Here is a 19,158-nt window from a genome sequence, read left to right as displayed (position 1 = left end):
TTATATCTGCCGTTTTTGAAACTGTTGGATGATTTCAATTTCCTTGCTAGAGTTCCACTTTAAGTATAAAATGGTCAGCCAGGAGCCTAGGTGCCACGCAACAAAGCCACTGTAATGACTACATACTAAACCATGCTTTTATTCAGAGGCGTATGATTTCTGGAAAGTTGTCCTCTTGTTTTACTATAAAGGCTGGTTACATGCATCTGCATACAGAATTTCTTTACAGGATTCCAGTTAAAAGCTATCCTGTATGGATAAAATGTCAGTTCCGAGTAGCTGAGCTGAATTCAGACTGAACTGTGTTTGTGTGGCTGCAGCTGAATCACACAAACTATGAGTAACCACTTGCTTGCGAGGATTACAAGGGAGTATATGGCGAGTCTGATTCGGATAGGTTGCTTCTCTACCAACCTTTTGCTAGAATTTCTCTGTACAGACAAACCTGATGCCTGAGCTCCAAGTGTAGAGTGAAGCGTCAGGAGTTTGCTGCCTGTATAAACATTCTGCTCTCCCAGGTTTCTTTTTTTTTGCTGGAAATTGGGGCTCTCTGATCTGTCTTATGCTTGGTTTGATTCTGATTTTTACTCTTAAGTGCTTGTCTGGTCTCGTAGTCTGTGTTTGAGATATCAAATTAGCATTTTCTTGAAAGGGTAATGAGAGAAAAGATGGGCCTTACATCATGTGCTGCTGTTGAATTTTTCTTTCTTGGGACCCGGCCTGTGGCCTGCAGTATCATCGCTAAAACACAGATCATTGAAAAGGTGCTATTTTTCTAGCAGTTAATGGAATGCAGTCTTGTCAGTATATCTCTCAGGAACAAAGGTATGTAATTTTATTTCACTTTATGTGAGGCTTGCTGCTGTTTGTGGAAAATGACTGTGGTTCTTATTTCTTATATAATAGCGACAAGCGTGTTTTGCATTTCAAGCAGTTGGGGCAATTTTTATTTCTCATCTGTATTCTGTAAAGGTGTACTTTGTTACCAGTCGGCAGTTTTGTTGCTTTTGTGGAATGATTACCAATGGGTGCTTGTGCTTGTAGTTCCATGAGAATTGGAGAGCAAAAGTTGATATATACTTGACTTCCAATCATAAGCAGAAAGTAGTATCTTAAATTGCTGTAAACGTTTTTCTTTTTTTTTTTTTTACTTTCTATTGCCAGCGATAGAAAAGGATCCAGAAAGTTGGGCTTCCGCTGCGAGTGCCTTGCCTGAATCCTGGCCTAGCATACATTTCACATTACCTGCTTACATAATGCATATGGTATATTCATCTAACTGTATACTTAAAGTAGCTATTGTGTGTTGGGTTTTTTTTTTTTGTTTTTGTTTTGTGTTTTTTTTTGTTTTACATTTAAACATAGCATTTTTTTGTTTTTTTAATCTCCAATGTATTCACCCTGAGATTTTATATAATTACCTTTGCTATGCAGCCATGTCCCACTGGGGGTCGTCGTGGCATCTTGCCATCTGCAGAATCGCTGAAAAAGGCAGAGAAATATTTGTGTAATGTTGCTCCCTTGCTGGTTGGATAAGTTAGGTGTTGGTTATTCACTGGTGAGAGAGATTCTGTAATGTTTCTGTTAGTGGGATCACCCATCAGGCCCGGTTCATACTAGTGTGGGCAGTGCAGCCTGTGTTTGCTCGGGTATAGCAGGCCATTCACTTGAATGGGCTGCTGTGCCGCGTGTCAAGCATAAAAAAAAAAAGGTGCATGCACCTTTTCAAAAACACATCCTCAGGGAAACCGCTTGGTCTTTTTGACCGTGTAGTTTCGCTACGGTTTCCACAGCCGCGATCGCGCTAGGGGTGCTGCAAGTGCAGGAGCAGGTGCGATTTCTACACCTGCAACCAGTCTGGAACCTGCAGGCTAGTGTGAATCCAGGGTCAAGAGCATGAGGGGGCGATCTATAAATTGGTTTTTTTTTTGTATTTAGATTTATGTGACACAACTAGCCAATGACAGGAGGGCTAAAAAACAAAAATAAAGGATTCTTACACATCTTACAAGTGTTTGGAATGCATCAAAAACGCACAGGAGCACTTTTTTAAAAAAAAAATTTAAGGGGTAAAAATAAATTAAAAACACATCAAAACGTGTGCATCTGGATTGGCAGTGTGGTGTGAAATAAACTGGCCTTCAATGAGATTGCAAACAGTTTTTTGTAAGTCTGGTCATTACAGTAGTAATGTAATGTAGTGTCAAAACAAAACTTCTTCAGTTTATTCAACTCCAGAAAATGTTGACTTTTTGGTTAACTTGACACAAGTAGTTACAGCATAACATGTTCGCTGCAGATCAGGCAGCAAACGTTGCTTGAAGATACCTTCAGTAATCTGCAAAAAATGGTCAAAGTGCAATACAGGGGCCTCCCTATCAGCTGCTACAAAATGGGGCAAAAATGTAGTTTTATTAACCAGATTATTTTTTTTATCTCATTTTGTTGCTCTGGGCAAAACTCCACTTTATTCCTAAAAAGTACCATTGGCACCTCATTATGTCCTGATTCACATGTAAAATCACTCCTTGGGTAATTACATGAGAAGTCCTTTTTTGGGGGCAGTTTACATCCACTCGTCTATCGATAACCACAGGTAATCATTCCTTGTACGATTACATGTGAACACCTGCAGAGCCTGTCATAGATTTGTAGAGGCTGAGCGGCCGCATCTGAAGGCAAATTGTTCCAGCAGCAACCTAACAGGACAGCACTGACTGTACCCAAAAGGGCCTCCATTTATGACGCAAAGATAAATCGTTTACCAAGCTTGCCTAATGTAAATTTAACAAAATGATTCAGCTTTAAGGCACGCATTTATGGCAGAATAGTTATTATTATCATACAGGATTTATATAGCGCCAACAGTTTGTGCAGTGCTTTACAATGTGAGGGCAAACCGTAGTTACAATGCAATTGAATACAGGAGGAATGAGAGGGCCCTGCTCGTTAGAGCTTACAATCTAAAGGAGTGCTTACAATCTAGTTATAGGTGCTATGACCACTTTGTATAAACTGTAGGTGGATAACTGGGGGGAATAGATGGGTTAAACAATAAAATTGAAAGTACAACTGAATGCAAAACTTTTTTAGATTTGGATTGGATATTGGAGAGGAATTAGAATCACTGACAGGTTTTTATGGCTGTCGTCTGCGTCCCCCATTGGGAAGATTTACTTTTTCTAGTTGTCCTGATGACCAGTGTCACAAGAAATGAAAGCCAAGATAAAATCAAAATCTGAGTTTCCACCAGGACAGGAACAGAAGAAGTCTTCTAATTACTACTAATTTTCTTGACAACTGTCAAAGAGGGAATTTTCTCACATGGGAAAGAGATCTTCTCCCATCCTGTTGAGTTTATAGGACAGGAATTGAGTGGAAATCTCTTCAATTGGACACAGGTGACCTGACAATGGTCTTAACCCTCCTATACTCCAACATAGACAGATAAAACGTTTTGGCTTTGGGTACACTTTTAACCAATTATTTTTACTGGGCTTGTTACGCATGCAAAAGACTTTATTGAAGTACGCGGGCATGTGTAGTATACCCTGTCCTTGTGCACAGCTGCCTCTTCCTTTCTTGCACTTGGCAAATTCCAGCTGACGAAATAAAATTCAGGTGGGATTTGCTTTGTAAATAAAGCAGTTGTAATAGCTTTATCGATCAATCTGCTTTTGATTTTCTGTTGTTTTTAGCCCTGGTGACAATGTTCCTAACCCTTCCCTATTCTCTAAAAGTTCTGACTTTAGAAGCTGGTTTTCCACAACCTGTATGGAAGTCTCTGGGCTAAGACCGCTACTGAGCGTGGGACCTGGATCTCATTAAAGTGTACTTGGAAACTGTATAATTCACCATAAGGAGGTACCACAAGATGCCTGCGCATACCTGTAGTTTCTATGTCGGCAGCAGCGGCAGACTGACCATTTGAGCACTTGGGCACTGCCCGAGGGCCCGGGGTCAGTAGGGGGCCCCATGAAATGCCCCTGGTACTTTTTCTTTAAATTTTTTTTTTTTTTGTAGTCTTTTTTTTTTTAGGTGTGTGCTTTGAGTGTGAGTAAGGACACAGGGGCCCCATGATCCCCTATTGCCCGGGGGTCCCATGAGTTGTCAGCCCACCCCTGGTCGGGTGTCTTCCAAACTGAACACACTTGGTATGCAAACTTCAGATTGAGCTAATATTATGTTTGTGTACTTTATGGTGATGACTATTTGCAGCTTCATGTACACTGATGCTCCTAAACATGAGTTTAGGAGCCTTTTGTGTTTTTATTTTTTTTTTTTCCCAAAGCCCCTAAACTCAATAAAAGCCTATGTGCAATCCTGTTCATGCACACATAGGCTTTTATCAGAGTTTAGCGGCATTTAGGGGCAGTTAAACATCCCTCTCCTTCATTTAGAAGAATTGTGTTCAAGAGAAAAACGTTTGGCTAAAAAACACAAAAAATGGCAAAACCGTGTGTACTTGTGCTAGCCGCATTTAGTGCTTGGACATTTATTCATTTCAATGGTAAATTCACTAGCCAATGAAACGAGTAAAAGTCCAAGCGTTAAACACGGTACTGCGTTTCTACTCGTTTTTGCTGTGTTTAGCACTTTTTAGCTGCCAGGAGAGTTTGGCGTTCAAGGGAGCTTAGTGTACATGTAGCCTTGGGCACTTATATTAAACGTACTGACCGATTCATTTTCAGACTCTGTGGGGTTTATTTACTAAAGCTGGAGAGTCCAAAATCAGACTCCCTTCTGCATAGAAACCAATCAGCTTCTAACCTCAGCTTGTTCAATGAAGCTTTGGCAATGAAACCTGGAAGCTGATTGGTTTCTATGCAGAAGGGAGTCTGATTTTGGACTCTCCAGCTTTAGTAAATAAACCCCTGTGCGTCAGAAAATTAACTTATTTGTCTTTACACAACCAATCAGATTCCTGCTTTCTTTTTTTTCTTCCTACGAAGGTCTGTGCACTTGAGTTCTGCTTTTCTGCCTGTTCTGTGTACAGTAAGTCAGGCAGAATTAAAGGGTATTCTTCTCTGGCAAGTTTGAATATATTCAGCGGCATTATTACAAGCAGACGAGTAGCATCAGAATATAATTGGAATGGATACCATGCTAAGATGGAAAGACAATGGATAGTTTTTAATACTGAAATGTGTAATTCAGCGTTAATGTTACACTAAAAATGCATTGTACGCTTCTATCAGTGCTCTCTTCAGTAATGCATCTATTTATGTGACTTATTTTGCTGTCATGTTTTTGATACCACCTAGGAAATCTTGCTTCTGTTTATTTTGAAAAATAGTACAGATTAATGACATTTTGACACTTTTAGGTATGAGTTGGCTGATGTGTCTAAAATTACTAGAAAACAAAGTTTTATTGGTTGCCAGTGCATTTTATCTGCCTACATAGCCTCTCCTGTATGTAAAAAGTGAAATAGTTGAAAAATAAAAACACACATAGGAAGTGTAAAAATATCTTGTTGAAAATGTTGAGACAACTCAGAACAGATGTCACATTAATTTGATGTGCAGTACAAAAAATGATCGCAGCTCCTATTTGCTCATTTTACGACACCTGCTTCGAGCAGACAGTTATTTATTTTTTAGCTGTTCATTTTTGCTCAGCTTGAATTGGAATTTACTTTGTAGTAGCAGACAGTCTGTACCTTTTTTATGTGCTTTAAGCCCTTCCTGGATTAAAAGTACTTTTTTTTTTTTTTTTCAGGGTGTTCAGTTATAGATGTAGAAAGCTGTTCATTTCCCCATAGGGATTTTACTTTGTGGATCAGTCATAGTGAAAATTAAGAGTGAGTTAATATTTTTTTGAGAATTGACCTGAAAATGCTGAAAAATATGCATTTTAAGAGTAATGGGTAACTAGTAGATCTGCAGCTGCTGAAGTACAAGCCTGCGTGTCCCGTATGTGAGTATTGTGCATTAGCAAAATGCACAGATGGGAGGCCCACCTCCAAAATACCTGCTGGAGACTGTTGCAGACACTACAAAGCAGCCAGTAGTCTGATTCAGGGGTGCTAGCACATAGAAGGCTTTTTAAGAAATCTAAAATAAAAGAAAAACTGAGAATCTGGTCTATTCTTCTCTCACAGCTGACAAGTAAACAGTTGTAATTTCTTCCAGTTATTCGTTGCTGCCTGCAAGGATATGGAGTGAAAAATGCCAGCTCTAGCTAAAAACTTTTTTTGCTCTTAGAACAGAGAATATTTAAAAATGTTTGGTACTAAATGCTGTCTGTCTGCCATTGAAGTTATGGTTGGTTTTAATATTGTCTAAATTTGGGGATATTTCTTCTCATGTCATGACTGACACAAGTAAGTAGAATCTGCCTAATATGGACAAAAAAATGATTCTGTTGGTTCAAAGTCTTGATCACTCTACAAGATATCATGTTTTAATTGCTGCTTTCCTATTGGGTAGGAAGTAAGCAAAAATCTCCCAAATGCTGACACTACAAAAAATAAAAGTTGGAGGTTCTCACCCTTCCTCTGTAGCCCAACCTAAAATACAATAATAAAATGGTATGGCCAGAGTTGGGTTTTAAAGTAACTGTTGATTACATTTCCAAGTATAGATGTTGCCTATAAAGAAGCAAGTGATTATTTTGCCTTTCCTACTGTCCATGGCACAGAACACTGCCCATTCCAGAGAACTAATCTCCCCCACAATCTCTAAGAAACCAACACTTCTGGGAGCATCGCTCTCTTGTGTCCCCTGCAACGCTCAGCGGTTCTTCCCTTCAACTTCCATGCCACTACTCTGTCCTGTAGACACATGAGGGTCAGCAGAAGGAAGCACTTAGCGCTGTGGGAGACGCAGGAGATGGGAGGTCCTAGGTTTCTGCACAGACTTCAGGGAACAAGTTTTCTGCAATTAAATGGTTTTAGGCATTGAGAAAGGGGAGTATTTACTTTGAGTAACATTTGGAAAATCATTAAGCTACAGAGTCAATTTAAGAAGAACTCCAGAATTCTGCTAACTAGCATTTATGGTTCCCCCTCCCTAGGTACCATTTTTAAGCCAATCGCCAATTGTAAAAAATGATTTTTGAAGAAATCGTAGAATTCTAGCCACAGTGACTCTGTGTTCCTTGGAAAACTGTGCTCCTTTCATGCACCAGGCAGAAGACTTTATCTATGGCCGCGCATCACATCTCTCTCGAAGAGCACTACATTTCCCATGATGCAAATGGAAATGCATGACAAGATGGATTTGAGTGTGGGCGGAACTGAGACTGTTTCTCGATTACATGAAAACAACCTATGTGGCTATAGTGGGTTGTTTAGACAGGAGTCTGAGACTCCTGATCTACCCCTTACATCCCGCAGTGATTTAATTACAGCAGGCGAGGATGTAATTAAAACATGTTAAAAGACTGGAGGCCAGAAGGATAGAGGGCATAGCAGCCAGGTAGAGCGACAGTGTCCCTTTTAACAGGAAAGGAAATGTGGGATTTTCAGTGTCTACATACCTGTTTAAAAAAAAAAAAATTCAGAAAGCACCTTTTTATAAAGATGCAATAAAATATCTGTCTGGAAGTCAATTTTAAAGCTGTATTAAACCCAAATCAAACATTTTATTATGTTGCAGCTTACTAATTCTTAGATGTAATGGCTGCATTCATTTTCTTTATGAAGTCTTTACTACTTCTATTTTCATCTGGTGATACATCCAGTAAGTCTGTTGTCCTTTTTTCAAAAGAACAAGCTCTGCAGCAGATGTATCCGTTACAGAGATGAGACAAACTGTCAGGGGTGCTTACAATGATCCACTTTTATATATGTAAATCTTTTATCCCAAAAGAAAAAACAGTTTGCTGTAACTGCTTATAAAGTGTGATATGTTTGGTGTATCTAAATCTGCTAATACATCTAACACTCCCCTGACTGGTGCTGTCCAAAGGTGCCCCCTGTGCTCCATCATCATCCATAGTGGGAGCACTCTAATACAGGAGGTGTGTTACTGACCAGATCAGCATGTGAAAACAGAGGGGGGAAAAAGGCCTAAAAAATAAAACTGATGTAACCAAGGATTGTTAAGCTGCAATATATTGGGGGTTTAATACTGCTTTTAGCTTTCATCACAATGAAAGCTGATACCATAGGTTGGCATTTGCAGGTATCTGAACCAAGGAAACCAGGATTTCTCCGGCCTAAAAAGTAGTGCGACCAAAGCAGGAGATTCCAGTTTTCCTAGAAATATATACACTGCTCAAAAAAATTTTAGGGACACTTTTTAATCAGAGTATAGCATCAAAATTAGACTCCTGGGATATTGGTCTGTCCAGTTAAGTAGCAGAGGGGGTTGTTAATCAGTTTCAGCTGCTTTGATGTTAATGAAATTAACAGGTGCACTAGATGGGCAACAATGAGATGACCCCCAAAACCAGAATGGTTTTACAGGGGGAGGCCACTGATGTTTTTTTCCCTACTCATCTTTTCTGACTGGTTTTCACTAGTTTTACATTTGGCTAGGGTCCGTGTCACTACTGGTAGCATGAGGAGATACCTGGACTCTGCAGAGGTTGCACTGGCAGTCCAGCTTCTCCAGGATGGCACATCAATACGTGTCATTGCCAGAACATTTTGCTGTGTCTCCCAGCACAGTCTCAAGAGCATGAAGGAGTCAGGCAGACTCTATGGACAGGGCCATAGAAGGTTCTTAACCCATCAGCAGGACCGGTATCTGCTCCTTTTGTGCAAGGAGAAACAGGATGAGCCCTGCCAGAGCCCTACAAAATGACCTCCAGCAGGCCATTGGTGTGAATGTGTCTGACAAATCAGAAACAGACTTCATGAGGGTGGCCTGAGGACCTGACATCCTATAGTGGGCCCTGTGCTCACTGCCTGGCACCATACAGTTCGATTTGGCATTTGCCATTGAACACCGGAATTGGCAGGTCCGCCACTGGCACCCTGTGCTTTTCACAGCTAAGAGCAGGTTCACCCTGAGCACATGTGACCAGACGTGAAAGGGTCTGGATAAGCCGTGGAGAACATTATGTTGCCTGTAACATCATTCAGCATGACCGTTTTGGTGGTGGGTCAGTGATGGTCTGGGGGAGGCATATCCATGGAGAGACGCACAGACCTCTACAGCCTAGACAATGGCACCCTGACTGCCTTTCGGTATCGGGATGAAATCCTTGGACCCATTGTCAGACCGTACACTGGTGCAGTGGGTCCTGGGTTCCTCCTGGTGCACGACAATGCCCGGCCTCATGTGGTGAGAGTATGCAGGCAGTTCCTGGAGGATGAAGGAGATGATACCATTAAATGTCCCCCACGTTCGTCTGACCTAAATCCAATCGAACACCTCTGGGATATTATGTTTAGGTCCATCCGACGCTGCCAGGTTACACCTTAGACTGTCCAGGAGCTAAGTGATGCCCTGGTCCAGATCTGGGAGGAAATACCCCAGGACACCATCCGTGGTCTCATTAGGAGCATGCCCCAATGTTGTCAGGCATGCATACAAGCACGTGGGGGCCATACAGACTACTGAGGACCATTTTCAGTTGCTAAAACTAGCCTGCTGCATCATTTTTTAACTTTGATTTGTGGGGGGCCTTTGAATTCAGCCCTCTGTAGGTTGATCATTTTCATTTCCATTAAACGATGGGCCATCCTTACGTTCCTAACACATTACCCCGTCCATATCAGTATAGAGATCCAGCAGGAGATTTTTCCCCATTGATATCTGATGTGTTTTCAAAGTGTTCCTTTAATTTTTTTGAACAGTGTAGAACAGATTTAACTCTACTCAAGCAAATTAACTGAGAGAACTAGATGTGTTGATATGTGGTTATCTATCATTCATGACATTTAGTTTTTCACAATCAACTGCATAAATAACTGCTCATGTGTGGGCATTGATACCTTGAAGATATGAACCCAAATCCTTTTCACTAACTTTGTACCAACAATGGTTCTGAGCACTGCCAACTCTTAGTCCTCATGCACACAAGACATTTTTACAGCGGCTGTTTTTCTGTTTTTGGCTTTTGGTGATTTTTCTACAGCCAGTAAACCCCCCAGTATGTTATCCTATCTGTCCATCCACACACTGTAATTAGCGGTTTTTGGCTGGAAAAAACCCCCAAAACTAGTGTTTCTAGAGTTTTTTTTTTTTTTTTAGCTGTAAAAACGCTCAGCAGTAAACCTGTTTTTGGATTTTTTTTTTTTTTTTGAGTAAAAAAAAAAAATCTTTGTTCTTGGCAAAAAAAATAATCACGAAAAAACGCTGCTAAGCACTACTGCAAAAATGCTGAAAAACTCATGTTTTTAACGTGACTTTCCACAGCTAACGTTACCAGCGATATTAAAACACCCCGTGTGCATGGAGCCTTAACCAACATCCAGTGTAAAGTGAAAACATCCGTTACAATGCCACATTAAACTGAGTTTGTGGCTTCATTGAGTATTAAACACAATATCTGAGCTGCAAGTTGAAATGTATTCATGCAATCAGTGCTAAGTAACCATTTAGAATTTGCAGTGACTCATTTATGCAAGCAGAGAAAATGTTTGTGTTTTCATTTTTCTTCTTACCCGGACAATGGTGGCAGGGCTAATTATTGCTTTTGCTTTGTAGGATCTGTAATTATGTCATAAAAATATTACTTCTAATAGCTACACAGTTTGAAATTTCCATTGTATATTTTTGTCTAATGATTCTTATGTTGGATTATTATTCCGTGTGATGTCCTAGGTCAGTACCATGGTCTTAAATATGTATTATTCCCCCATATAAGTGGGTTCTTACATATTTACATTCTTGACTTTTAGGTGTGTGTGTGTCTTTCTTTTTTTCTCTTTCTCTTTCTTTCTCTTTCTTTCTCTTTCTTTCTCTTTCTTTTTCTTTCTCTTTCTTTCTCTTTCTTTTACTTTCTCTTTCTTTCTTTCTTTTTTCTTTCTCTTTTCTCTTTCTCTTTCTTTTTCTTTTCCTTCTTTTTCTTTCTTTTTCTTTCTCTTTCTTTCTTTTTCTTTCTCTTTCTTTCTTTTTCTTTCTTTTTCTTTCTTTTTCTTTCTCTTTCTTTCTTTTTCTTTCTCTTTCTTTCTTTTTCTTTTTCTTTCTTTCTTTTTCTTTTTCTTTCTTTTTCTTTTTTTCTCTTTTTCTTTTCTTTCTTTTTCTTCTTTTTCTTTCTCTTTCTTTTTCTTTCTTTTCCTTTTTCTTTCTCTTTCTTTTTCTTTCTTTTCCTTTTTCTTTCTCTTTCTTTTTCTTTCTTTTCCTTTTTCTTTCTCTTTCTTTTTCTTTCTCTTTCTTTTTCTTTCTTTTCCTTTTTCTTTCTCTTTCTTTTTCTTTCTCTTTCTTTTTCTTTTTCTTTCTTTTTCTTTCTTTCTCTTTTTCTTTCTTTTTCCTCTTTTTCTTTCTTTTTCTTCTTTTTCTTTCTTTCTCTTTCTTTTTCTTTCTTTTCCTTTTTCTTTCTTTTCCTTTTTCTTTCTCTTTCTTTTTCTTTCTTTTCCTTTTTCTTTCTCTTTTCCTTTTTCTTTCTCTTTCTTTTTCTTTCTCTTTCTTTTTCTTTCTCTTTCTTTTTCTTTCTCTTTCTTTTTCTTTCTCTTTCTTTTTCTTTCTCTTTCTTTTTCTTTCTCTTTCTTTTTCTTTCTCTTTCTTTTTCTTTCTCTTTCTCTTTCTTTCTCTTTCTTTTTCTTTCTCTTTCTCTTTCTTTTTCTTTCTCTTTCTTTCTCTTTCTTTTTCTTTCTCTTTCTCTTTCTTTTTCTTTCTCTTTCTTTTTCTTTCTTTTTCTTCTTTTTCTTTTTCTTTCTTTCGCTTTCTTTCGCTTTCTTTTTCTTCTTTTTCTTTCTCTTTCTTTTTCTTTCTCTTTCTCTTTCTTTTTCTTTTTCTTTCTTTTTCTTTTTCTTTCTCTTTCTTTTTCTTTCTCTTTCTTTTTCTTTCTCTTTCTCTTTCTTTCTCTTTCTTTTTCTTTCTCTTTCTTTTTCTTTCTCTTTCTTTTCTCTTTCTTTTTCTTTTCTCTTTCTTTCTTTCTCTTTCTTTCTCTTTCTTTCTTTTCTCTTTTCTCTTTTCTCTTTCTTTCTTTTCTCTTTTCTCTTTTCCCTTTCTTTCTTTTCTCTTTTCTCTTTTCCCTTTCTTTCTTTTCTCTTTTCTCTTTTCTCTTTCTTTCTTTTCTCTTTCTTTCTTTTTCTTTCCCTTTCTTTCTCTTTCTCTGTAGCTTCTGTTGATTGCTATAGGCTGGACTGTGCAGTACTTGATGCTGTAGAGTTGTAGGCTGAAGACAGTGATTCCCTTTCTGATCACTGCTAATGCCTTTTAACATTTAAAAATGTCAATAGCATTTATTGTAGATTTAGCATTAATGGTGCATTCGTGCACTAAATCAAAACTTCAGGCAAACAATAGAGTTTTGAAGTACAAATGTTTGTTGTAGAACTTATCAAATGATATGATGTTCTGTGTAACCTATAATTGTGATGTACACACATTTTTCCATACAGCACAGCCAGACCTGACACGTGGCTTGTAATTATACAATTGTTCTTTATGGTTTAAGTTTCCGATTTTTCTTGGGTCATTTCCCAGCAGAAGGATCTTCTTGACTAACAAGGGTGTTCATATCAGAAGAACATCTGGACAAAATGACAAATTTCTGATTGGATAAACCGTAAATGTGTAACTCCTTCTCCTGTGTGTTTGGCTGTTTTCCTGGAGTGCCACTTTAAGGGCTGGTTCGCATCAGCTTGCACACTAAATGGGCAGTTTTTTAGCATGTAGGCTGGTGTCTGTTGTGTAGCAGGCAAAAAAAAAGGAAAACTTTAATAAAATGACATCTCATTCATATCTATGCACTTCAGCGGAGCTATTATGTTGAGATGTGCTGACATGAGGTGCAGTGCGAAAAAATGCTGCATGTCAATGCACTGAAACCCACCGCAGTGTTGTGTTGTGATAGGGCACATAGAAAATGCCACTGGATTTTACCTACTTTGTTTCACAGAAGATTTAGAAATGTGTGTTTTTTGTGTATTTTTTTTTTTTTTTTTAAGTTTTACAGACAATGCAAGGAAAAACATAGAAATAGTTCGTTGAATGTCAGAGTAAACAGAGGCAGGATTGTAAGAATTATATATGAGCATAACGACACAACAATAAATAATCTTATCAGTGTGTACATGAACTCTAGGTTCACACTACTGTAGGCAGTGCGGCACGCGTTTGCTTCGGCATGGCAGCCCACTCATTTGGATGGGTTGTTGTACCCATGCATCCTGCAGGTAAAAGGTGCTTGCACGTTTTTAAAAACACGACCGCAGGAAAACCGCATGGTCTTTTTGACCATGCCGTTTCCCTGTGGTTCCCATACCCGCAAATGTGCTGTGGGCTGAGATGTATGGGAATTCCATTCAGAATGACCGGCAGCCCCATGTGTCTTGTAAGAGCAGCGGGATAAGCTGTTCCTGCACCTGCAAACACCCTGCAGACTGTAGGCAAGTTTGAACCTATCCTAAAAACATTCTGCGGATAGTTTGTATCAGGGTGGATTTGGTTTAAATCAAACTGATTTAAATCCCTAGTCAGTAAGGCTTGATTTAAATCCTAGTTTTCTACATAAAGACTAATTCTTGCTGGTATAACTTTAATATACAAGTAGATGAAGATTTTTAGAATAACAACTTTTCATATTAGTTTTTTTATCCCCAGTTTAATAGGTTAATCATTCATATTTGGACAACTTTTCTGTTGTACTTAGGAAGGAGAAAAATAATCATTACCTTAATAATAACAATTTAAATAGATTTATTCAACTGAAACAATAACATTCCAGCATATGTGATTTGCTTAAACATCCATGTTTGGTAACTAATTTGGCTAAACAAAATTTATATATTTTAAGAAACTTAGACTGTCAGCCCCTTCCTCCTCACACTTAGTTTCACTTTCTTCTTGTGCAGATCTATTCCACTCCAAACAATCAGAAAAATATTGTTTCTATTCTATTCACTGAACTTCTTGAAACTTAGCACTGAAGGGGTTGATTCTGTATTCATAGGTTTGTAGAAGTTAGGATGAAGGTCTTTTTCTTAACTCTGTTCATGTTATAACATTTTTGCTGTGAAGAAGAGGCATGTGATCTCCGCTGAGTCAAATTCAGTTTTGAGAACTGCAAAGTAAACCAATCATCTGTGATAATATCTTGTAGGCAGAGAAACTGCCCAATAATCTTACAGAAACCTCTGGAAGAGCATGACATTGTGAATGGATTCATGGAATTTATTTACCAAAAAAATTAAACATATACAGCCTTATTCTACATAATTAAAAAACTAATCTTTATTTCATGATGGAATAACCTTTGGATGGTAATTTTCCTCTAAAAGCATTTTATTTTAAAAAATCCGATTTAAATAAAAAAAAATCAGATTTAAATCAAAATCTGATTTTTTAAAATTGTTTTAAAAAAAATCATTGATTTTTATCCACCCTGGTTTGTATTTTTTTGTAGGAGTATATGGTGCCAGTTATATTTGTATACAGTATCTCACAGAAGTGAGTACACCCCTCACATTTTAGTAAAGATTTTATTATGTCTTTTCATGTGACTACAATGTGATGTAGTGAGTGTACAGCTTGTATAACATGTAAATTTGCTGTCCCCTCAAAATAATTCAACACACAGCCATTAATGTCTAAACCGCTGGCAACAAAAGTGAGTACACCCCTAAATGACAAGGTCCAAATTAGGCCCAATTAGCCATTTTCCCTCCCCGGTGTCATGTGACTCTTTAGTGTTACAAGGTCTCAGGTGTGAATGGGGAGCAGGTGTGTTAAATTGGTGTTATCAATCTCTCTCATACTGGTCACTGGAATTTCAACATGGCACCTCATGGCAAAGAACTCTGAGGATCTGAAAAAAAGAATTGTTGCTCTACATAAAGATGGCCTAGGCTATAAGAAGATTGCCTAGACCCTGAAACTGAGCTGCAGCACGGTGGCCAAGACCATACAACAGTTTAACAAGACAGGTTCCACTCGGAACAGGCCTCGCCATGGTCGACCAAAGAAGTTGAGTGCACGTGCTCAGCATCATATCCAGAGGTTGTCTTTGGGAAATAGATGTATGAGTGCTGCCAGCATTGCTGCAGAGATTGAAGGGGTGGGGGGTCAGCCTGTCAGTGCTCAGACCATACGCCGCACACTGCATCAAATTGGTCTGCATGGCTGTCGTCTCAGAAGGAAGCCTCTTCTAAAGATGATACAAGAAATCCTGCAAACAGTTTGCTGATGACAAGCAGACTAAGGACATGGATTACTGGAACCATGTTATGTGGTCTGATGACACCAAGATAAACTTAATTGGTTCAGATGGTGTCAAGCGTGTGTGGTGGCAACCAGGTGAGGAGTACAAAGACAAGTGTGTCTTGCCCACAGTGAAGCATGGTGGTGGGAGTGTCATGGTCTGGGGCTGCATGAGTGCTGCTGGCACTGGGGAGCTACAGTTCATTGAGGGAACCATGAATGCCAACATGTACTGTGACATACTGAAGCAGAGCATGATCCCCTCCCTTCAGAGACTGAGCTGCAGTGCAGTATTGCAACATAATGACCCCAAACCTCCAAGATGACCACTGCCTTGCTAAAGAAGCTGAGGGTAAAGGTGATGGACTGACCAATCATGTCTCCAGACATAAACCCTATTGAGCATCTGTGGGGCATCCTCAAATGGAAGGTGGAGGAGCGCAAGGTCTCTAACATTCACCAGCTCCGTGATGTCGTCATGGAGGAGTGGAAGAGGACTCCAGTGGCAACCTGTGCAGCTCTGGTGACCTCCATGCCCAAGAGGGATAAGGCAGTGCTGGAATATAATGGCGGCCACACAAAATATTGACACTTTGGGCCCAATTTGGACCTTGTCACTTAGGGGTGTACTCACTTTTGTTGCCAGCGGTTTAGACATTAATGGTGTGTGTTGAGTTATTTTGAGGGGACAGCAAATTTACATGTTATACAAGCTGTACACTCACTACATTGTAGCAAAGTGTCTTCAGTGTTGTCACATGAAAAGATGGAATCAAATATTTACAAAAATGTGAGGGGTGTACTCACTTCTGGGAGATACTGTGTGTGCTTACAAGTGCTTGTACTTTACAGTTGTTGCTATATGTAGGTTCCTATATTACGTTGTTGCTATATGTAGGTTCCTATATTACGTTGTTGCTATATGTAGGTTCCTATATTACATTGTTGCTATATGTAGGTTCCTATATTACATTGTTGCTATATGTAGGTTCCTATATTACGTTGTTGCTATATGTAGGTTCCTATATTACGTTGTTGCTATATGTAGGTTCCTATATTACGTTGTTGCTATATGTAGGTTCCTATATTACGTTGTTGCTATATGTAGGTTCCTATATTACATTGTTGCTATATGTAGGTTCCTATATTACATTGTTGCTATATGTAGGTTCCTATATTACATTGTTGCTATATGTAGGTTCCTATATTACGTTGCATTACATCTGCCCCAGAGTGCTGGGATAAAACTCTGTACACAGGGGTAAGGGGGATGGGTGGTGTTTAGCAAGGTGCCCATATTTTCACAGTTTAGTCCTACAGACGGCTTCATTGGTTTTACAAAGTAGCAGGTGTACAACTTTAGAAATGTTTTTCAAACAGGGGCCCATCAGTGTTTTGTATATTGCAGCCAATCAAATTGCAAATCTCATTTTTTTTCAGTTTGTGCAGAAAAGTGAAAGCAACCACTTGACAGGTTGCTGTGACACTTTCTACCTGTCCTAATGTTACATTTATAGAAGACACTTCTAGTTTACAAGTCTTTTTATGTATTTTAGACAAATGTGTTTAGAATCCTTGATTGTGAATTAGATTTCAATTGAATTTTTGTATTGTCAAGGTAAATCTAATGTTGGCTCCTTAAGCAGTTTGGTCTGTGGCTGGAGGATTGAAAAGATGATTCCAACTATTCTTGTGATACTTCCTTCAGGAGAAATATACTTCTCTACAGGAGAAATATAATGGGCTGCCATTGATTTTTGCTTTTTTTGTTTTGTTTTTTTTTTCTTCAGTATGCCACAAGTATATTCACTTTGCTTGAACTAAACGCAATGCTGCTAGGGCTCCATGCACACTAGCTTTTTTAAATCTCCTTGAAGCTGTTATCAATTTTTTGGGCTCCTAGAAGCCAATAGTGTTCTCCTATGTCTCCATGCACACTACTTTAGTCTATTAGCAATTTTTTGTGCTTCAGCTTCTTGAAGCAGAAAAAAACTTTGTTTTGTAGAGTTTTCTTTTGCAGCATTTTTACAGCAGAAAAAAACACGAAATGCTACTAAAACACTCCTAATAGCTTTTTAAAATGTATATATACTATAAAAACACTAATAAAATGGTGACTCTTCTAAATGCTATTACCGGCATTTTTTATCCAGCGTTTGAGCTTAGAAAAAAAATGCTAATGTGCATGGAGCCTAAATGTGTTTTTGACCCTAATGGTCTGGACACCTTGACACATTGTATGGTGGACCCAGTTTGCCACATTTTAGGTTTTCTTTAGTGTAGCTACAAACATACAATATTTATATAAAACACAAAAACATTAATTATACATTTAAAGTACAAGTAAAGGCTTATGCAATAATCTAAACAAAGTATCACATGATGTTATTGTGTGATGCACAATCTTCCTAGTAAACTTCCTTTACCTACCCTGACTTTGTGAAATCCTCTGTCATTTGTGTCTCACACACTCCCCCCTCCCAGACACTACAGCTCACAGTGGTAGGATTTCAGCAACCGAGGCAGTGCTGTCAATCCAGAAAGCAGTGGGTATGACTTAGTATTGGCAGATGCTGATTGACAAACTAGATGCTTATAAATCAGCAGTGACAAAGCCATGCCCCCTGCAACATGATTTCATAACGTAGTGCAAGCAGGCACTACCTACACAAGAGTGAACACTACTGAATTTGGGAGCAGTGCAGTATCATTGCAACACCATCATAGGAAACTTCATTAGATGGGATTCACTTGCAGGAGAAACAGGCATACCTCGGTTTACGAACACCTCAATTAACGTAATTATTGGTTTACAAATGAAGATCCATTGAAAATAATACCTCGGTTTACTAATTTCTTTCGCAACACGAACAGATTGATTGGTTTTCAATGCATTTACAAAATTTTTTATTTTAATCATGTCCCTGTACAGTATTTATGCCTTTTTTAAAGCACATTTTATAAAGCGTTTTGATCAGATAAAACTTGTGTTTTACTTTTTTCTGACCTCTGGAACAGATTCATTGGTTTTCAATGCATTCCTATGGGACACTGCGTTTCGGTTTACAAATTTTTCACAATACGTGAAGTCCCACAGAACGCATTAAATTCGTAAACCGAGGTACACCTGTATTTGTAAATTGTGCAGGGGAACTAAAAACTGTCCAGTTGCACTTATGATGATATGATGTAGTGCTGCAGCACAATTTTTTTTTTTGTTTTTTTTTTAATAGGTTTTAAATTTCAGTATAATTAGGGGAATTAATATAGCAGAAAACTGGTGCATGAAGTTTTTGTTAACCACTTACCCTACAGAGGATTCAATCCCCCCCCCCCTTTCTGACCAGGCCATTTTTTGCGATACGGTGCCACGTTACTGGAAAATGTTTTTTTCTCCATAAATAGAGCTTTCTTTTGGTGGTATTTTGATCACCTCTGCTTTTTAAAAATGTTGGTGTTGTAAACAAAAAAAGACCAACAATTTTGAAAAACAAAATTTTTGACTTTTTGCTATTAAACATGTCCAATAAAATTGTAAAAAATCTAATTTCGTCTAACTTTAGGCCAAAAGTGCAAAAGTGTATATGTGTGTGTGTGTGTGTGTGTGTGTGTATATATATGTGTGTGTGTGTGTGTGTGTGTGTGTGTGTGTGTGTGTGTGTGTGTGTGTGTATATATATATATATATATATATATACAGTCATGGCCGAAATTGTTGGCACCCTTGATATTTCTCCAGGAAATCATGTATTTCTCACGAAACGTATTGCATTAACACATGTTTTGCTATACACATGTTTATTCCCTTTGTGTGTATTGGGACAAAACAAAAAAAGGGAGGAAAGAAAGCAAATTCGACATAATGTCACACAAACCTCCAAAAATGGGCTGGACA

At 38.4% G+C, this 19,158-nt stretch overlaps 1 protein-coding gene across 1 annotated transcript in view; it reads left to right on the top strand.

The window, feature by feature from the left end:
• Positions 1-476: 476 nt before the first annotated feature.
• LOC149455906 (uncharacterized) overlaps positions 477-19,158 on the top strand; it is a 50,897-nt gene continuing 32,215 nt past the window's right edge. Inside the window, exon 1 of the mRNA XM_089685744.1 lies at positions 477-825. Within this exon, the coding sequence (XP_089541870.1) occupies positions 791-825 (35 nt within the window). The 5' untranslated portion in view covers positions 477-790. The remainder of the gene's footprint in view (positions 826-19,158) is intronic.

Source organism: Staurois parvus, unplaced genomic scaffold (genome assembly GCF_062004578.1).
Source record: "Staurois parvus isolate SC_StPar_1 unplaced genomic scaffold, SC_StPar_1.0 ptg000383l, whole genome shotgun sequence".
Lineage (NCBI taxonomy): Eukaryota > Metazoa > Chordata > Amphibia > Anura > Ranidae > Staurois > Staurois parvus.
The sequence above is the reverse complement of the archived record's forward strand: the minus strand, read 5'-3'. Positions and strand labels throughout refer to the sequence as shown.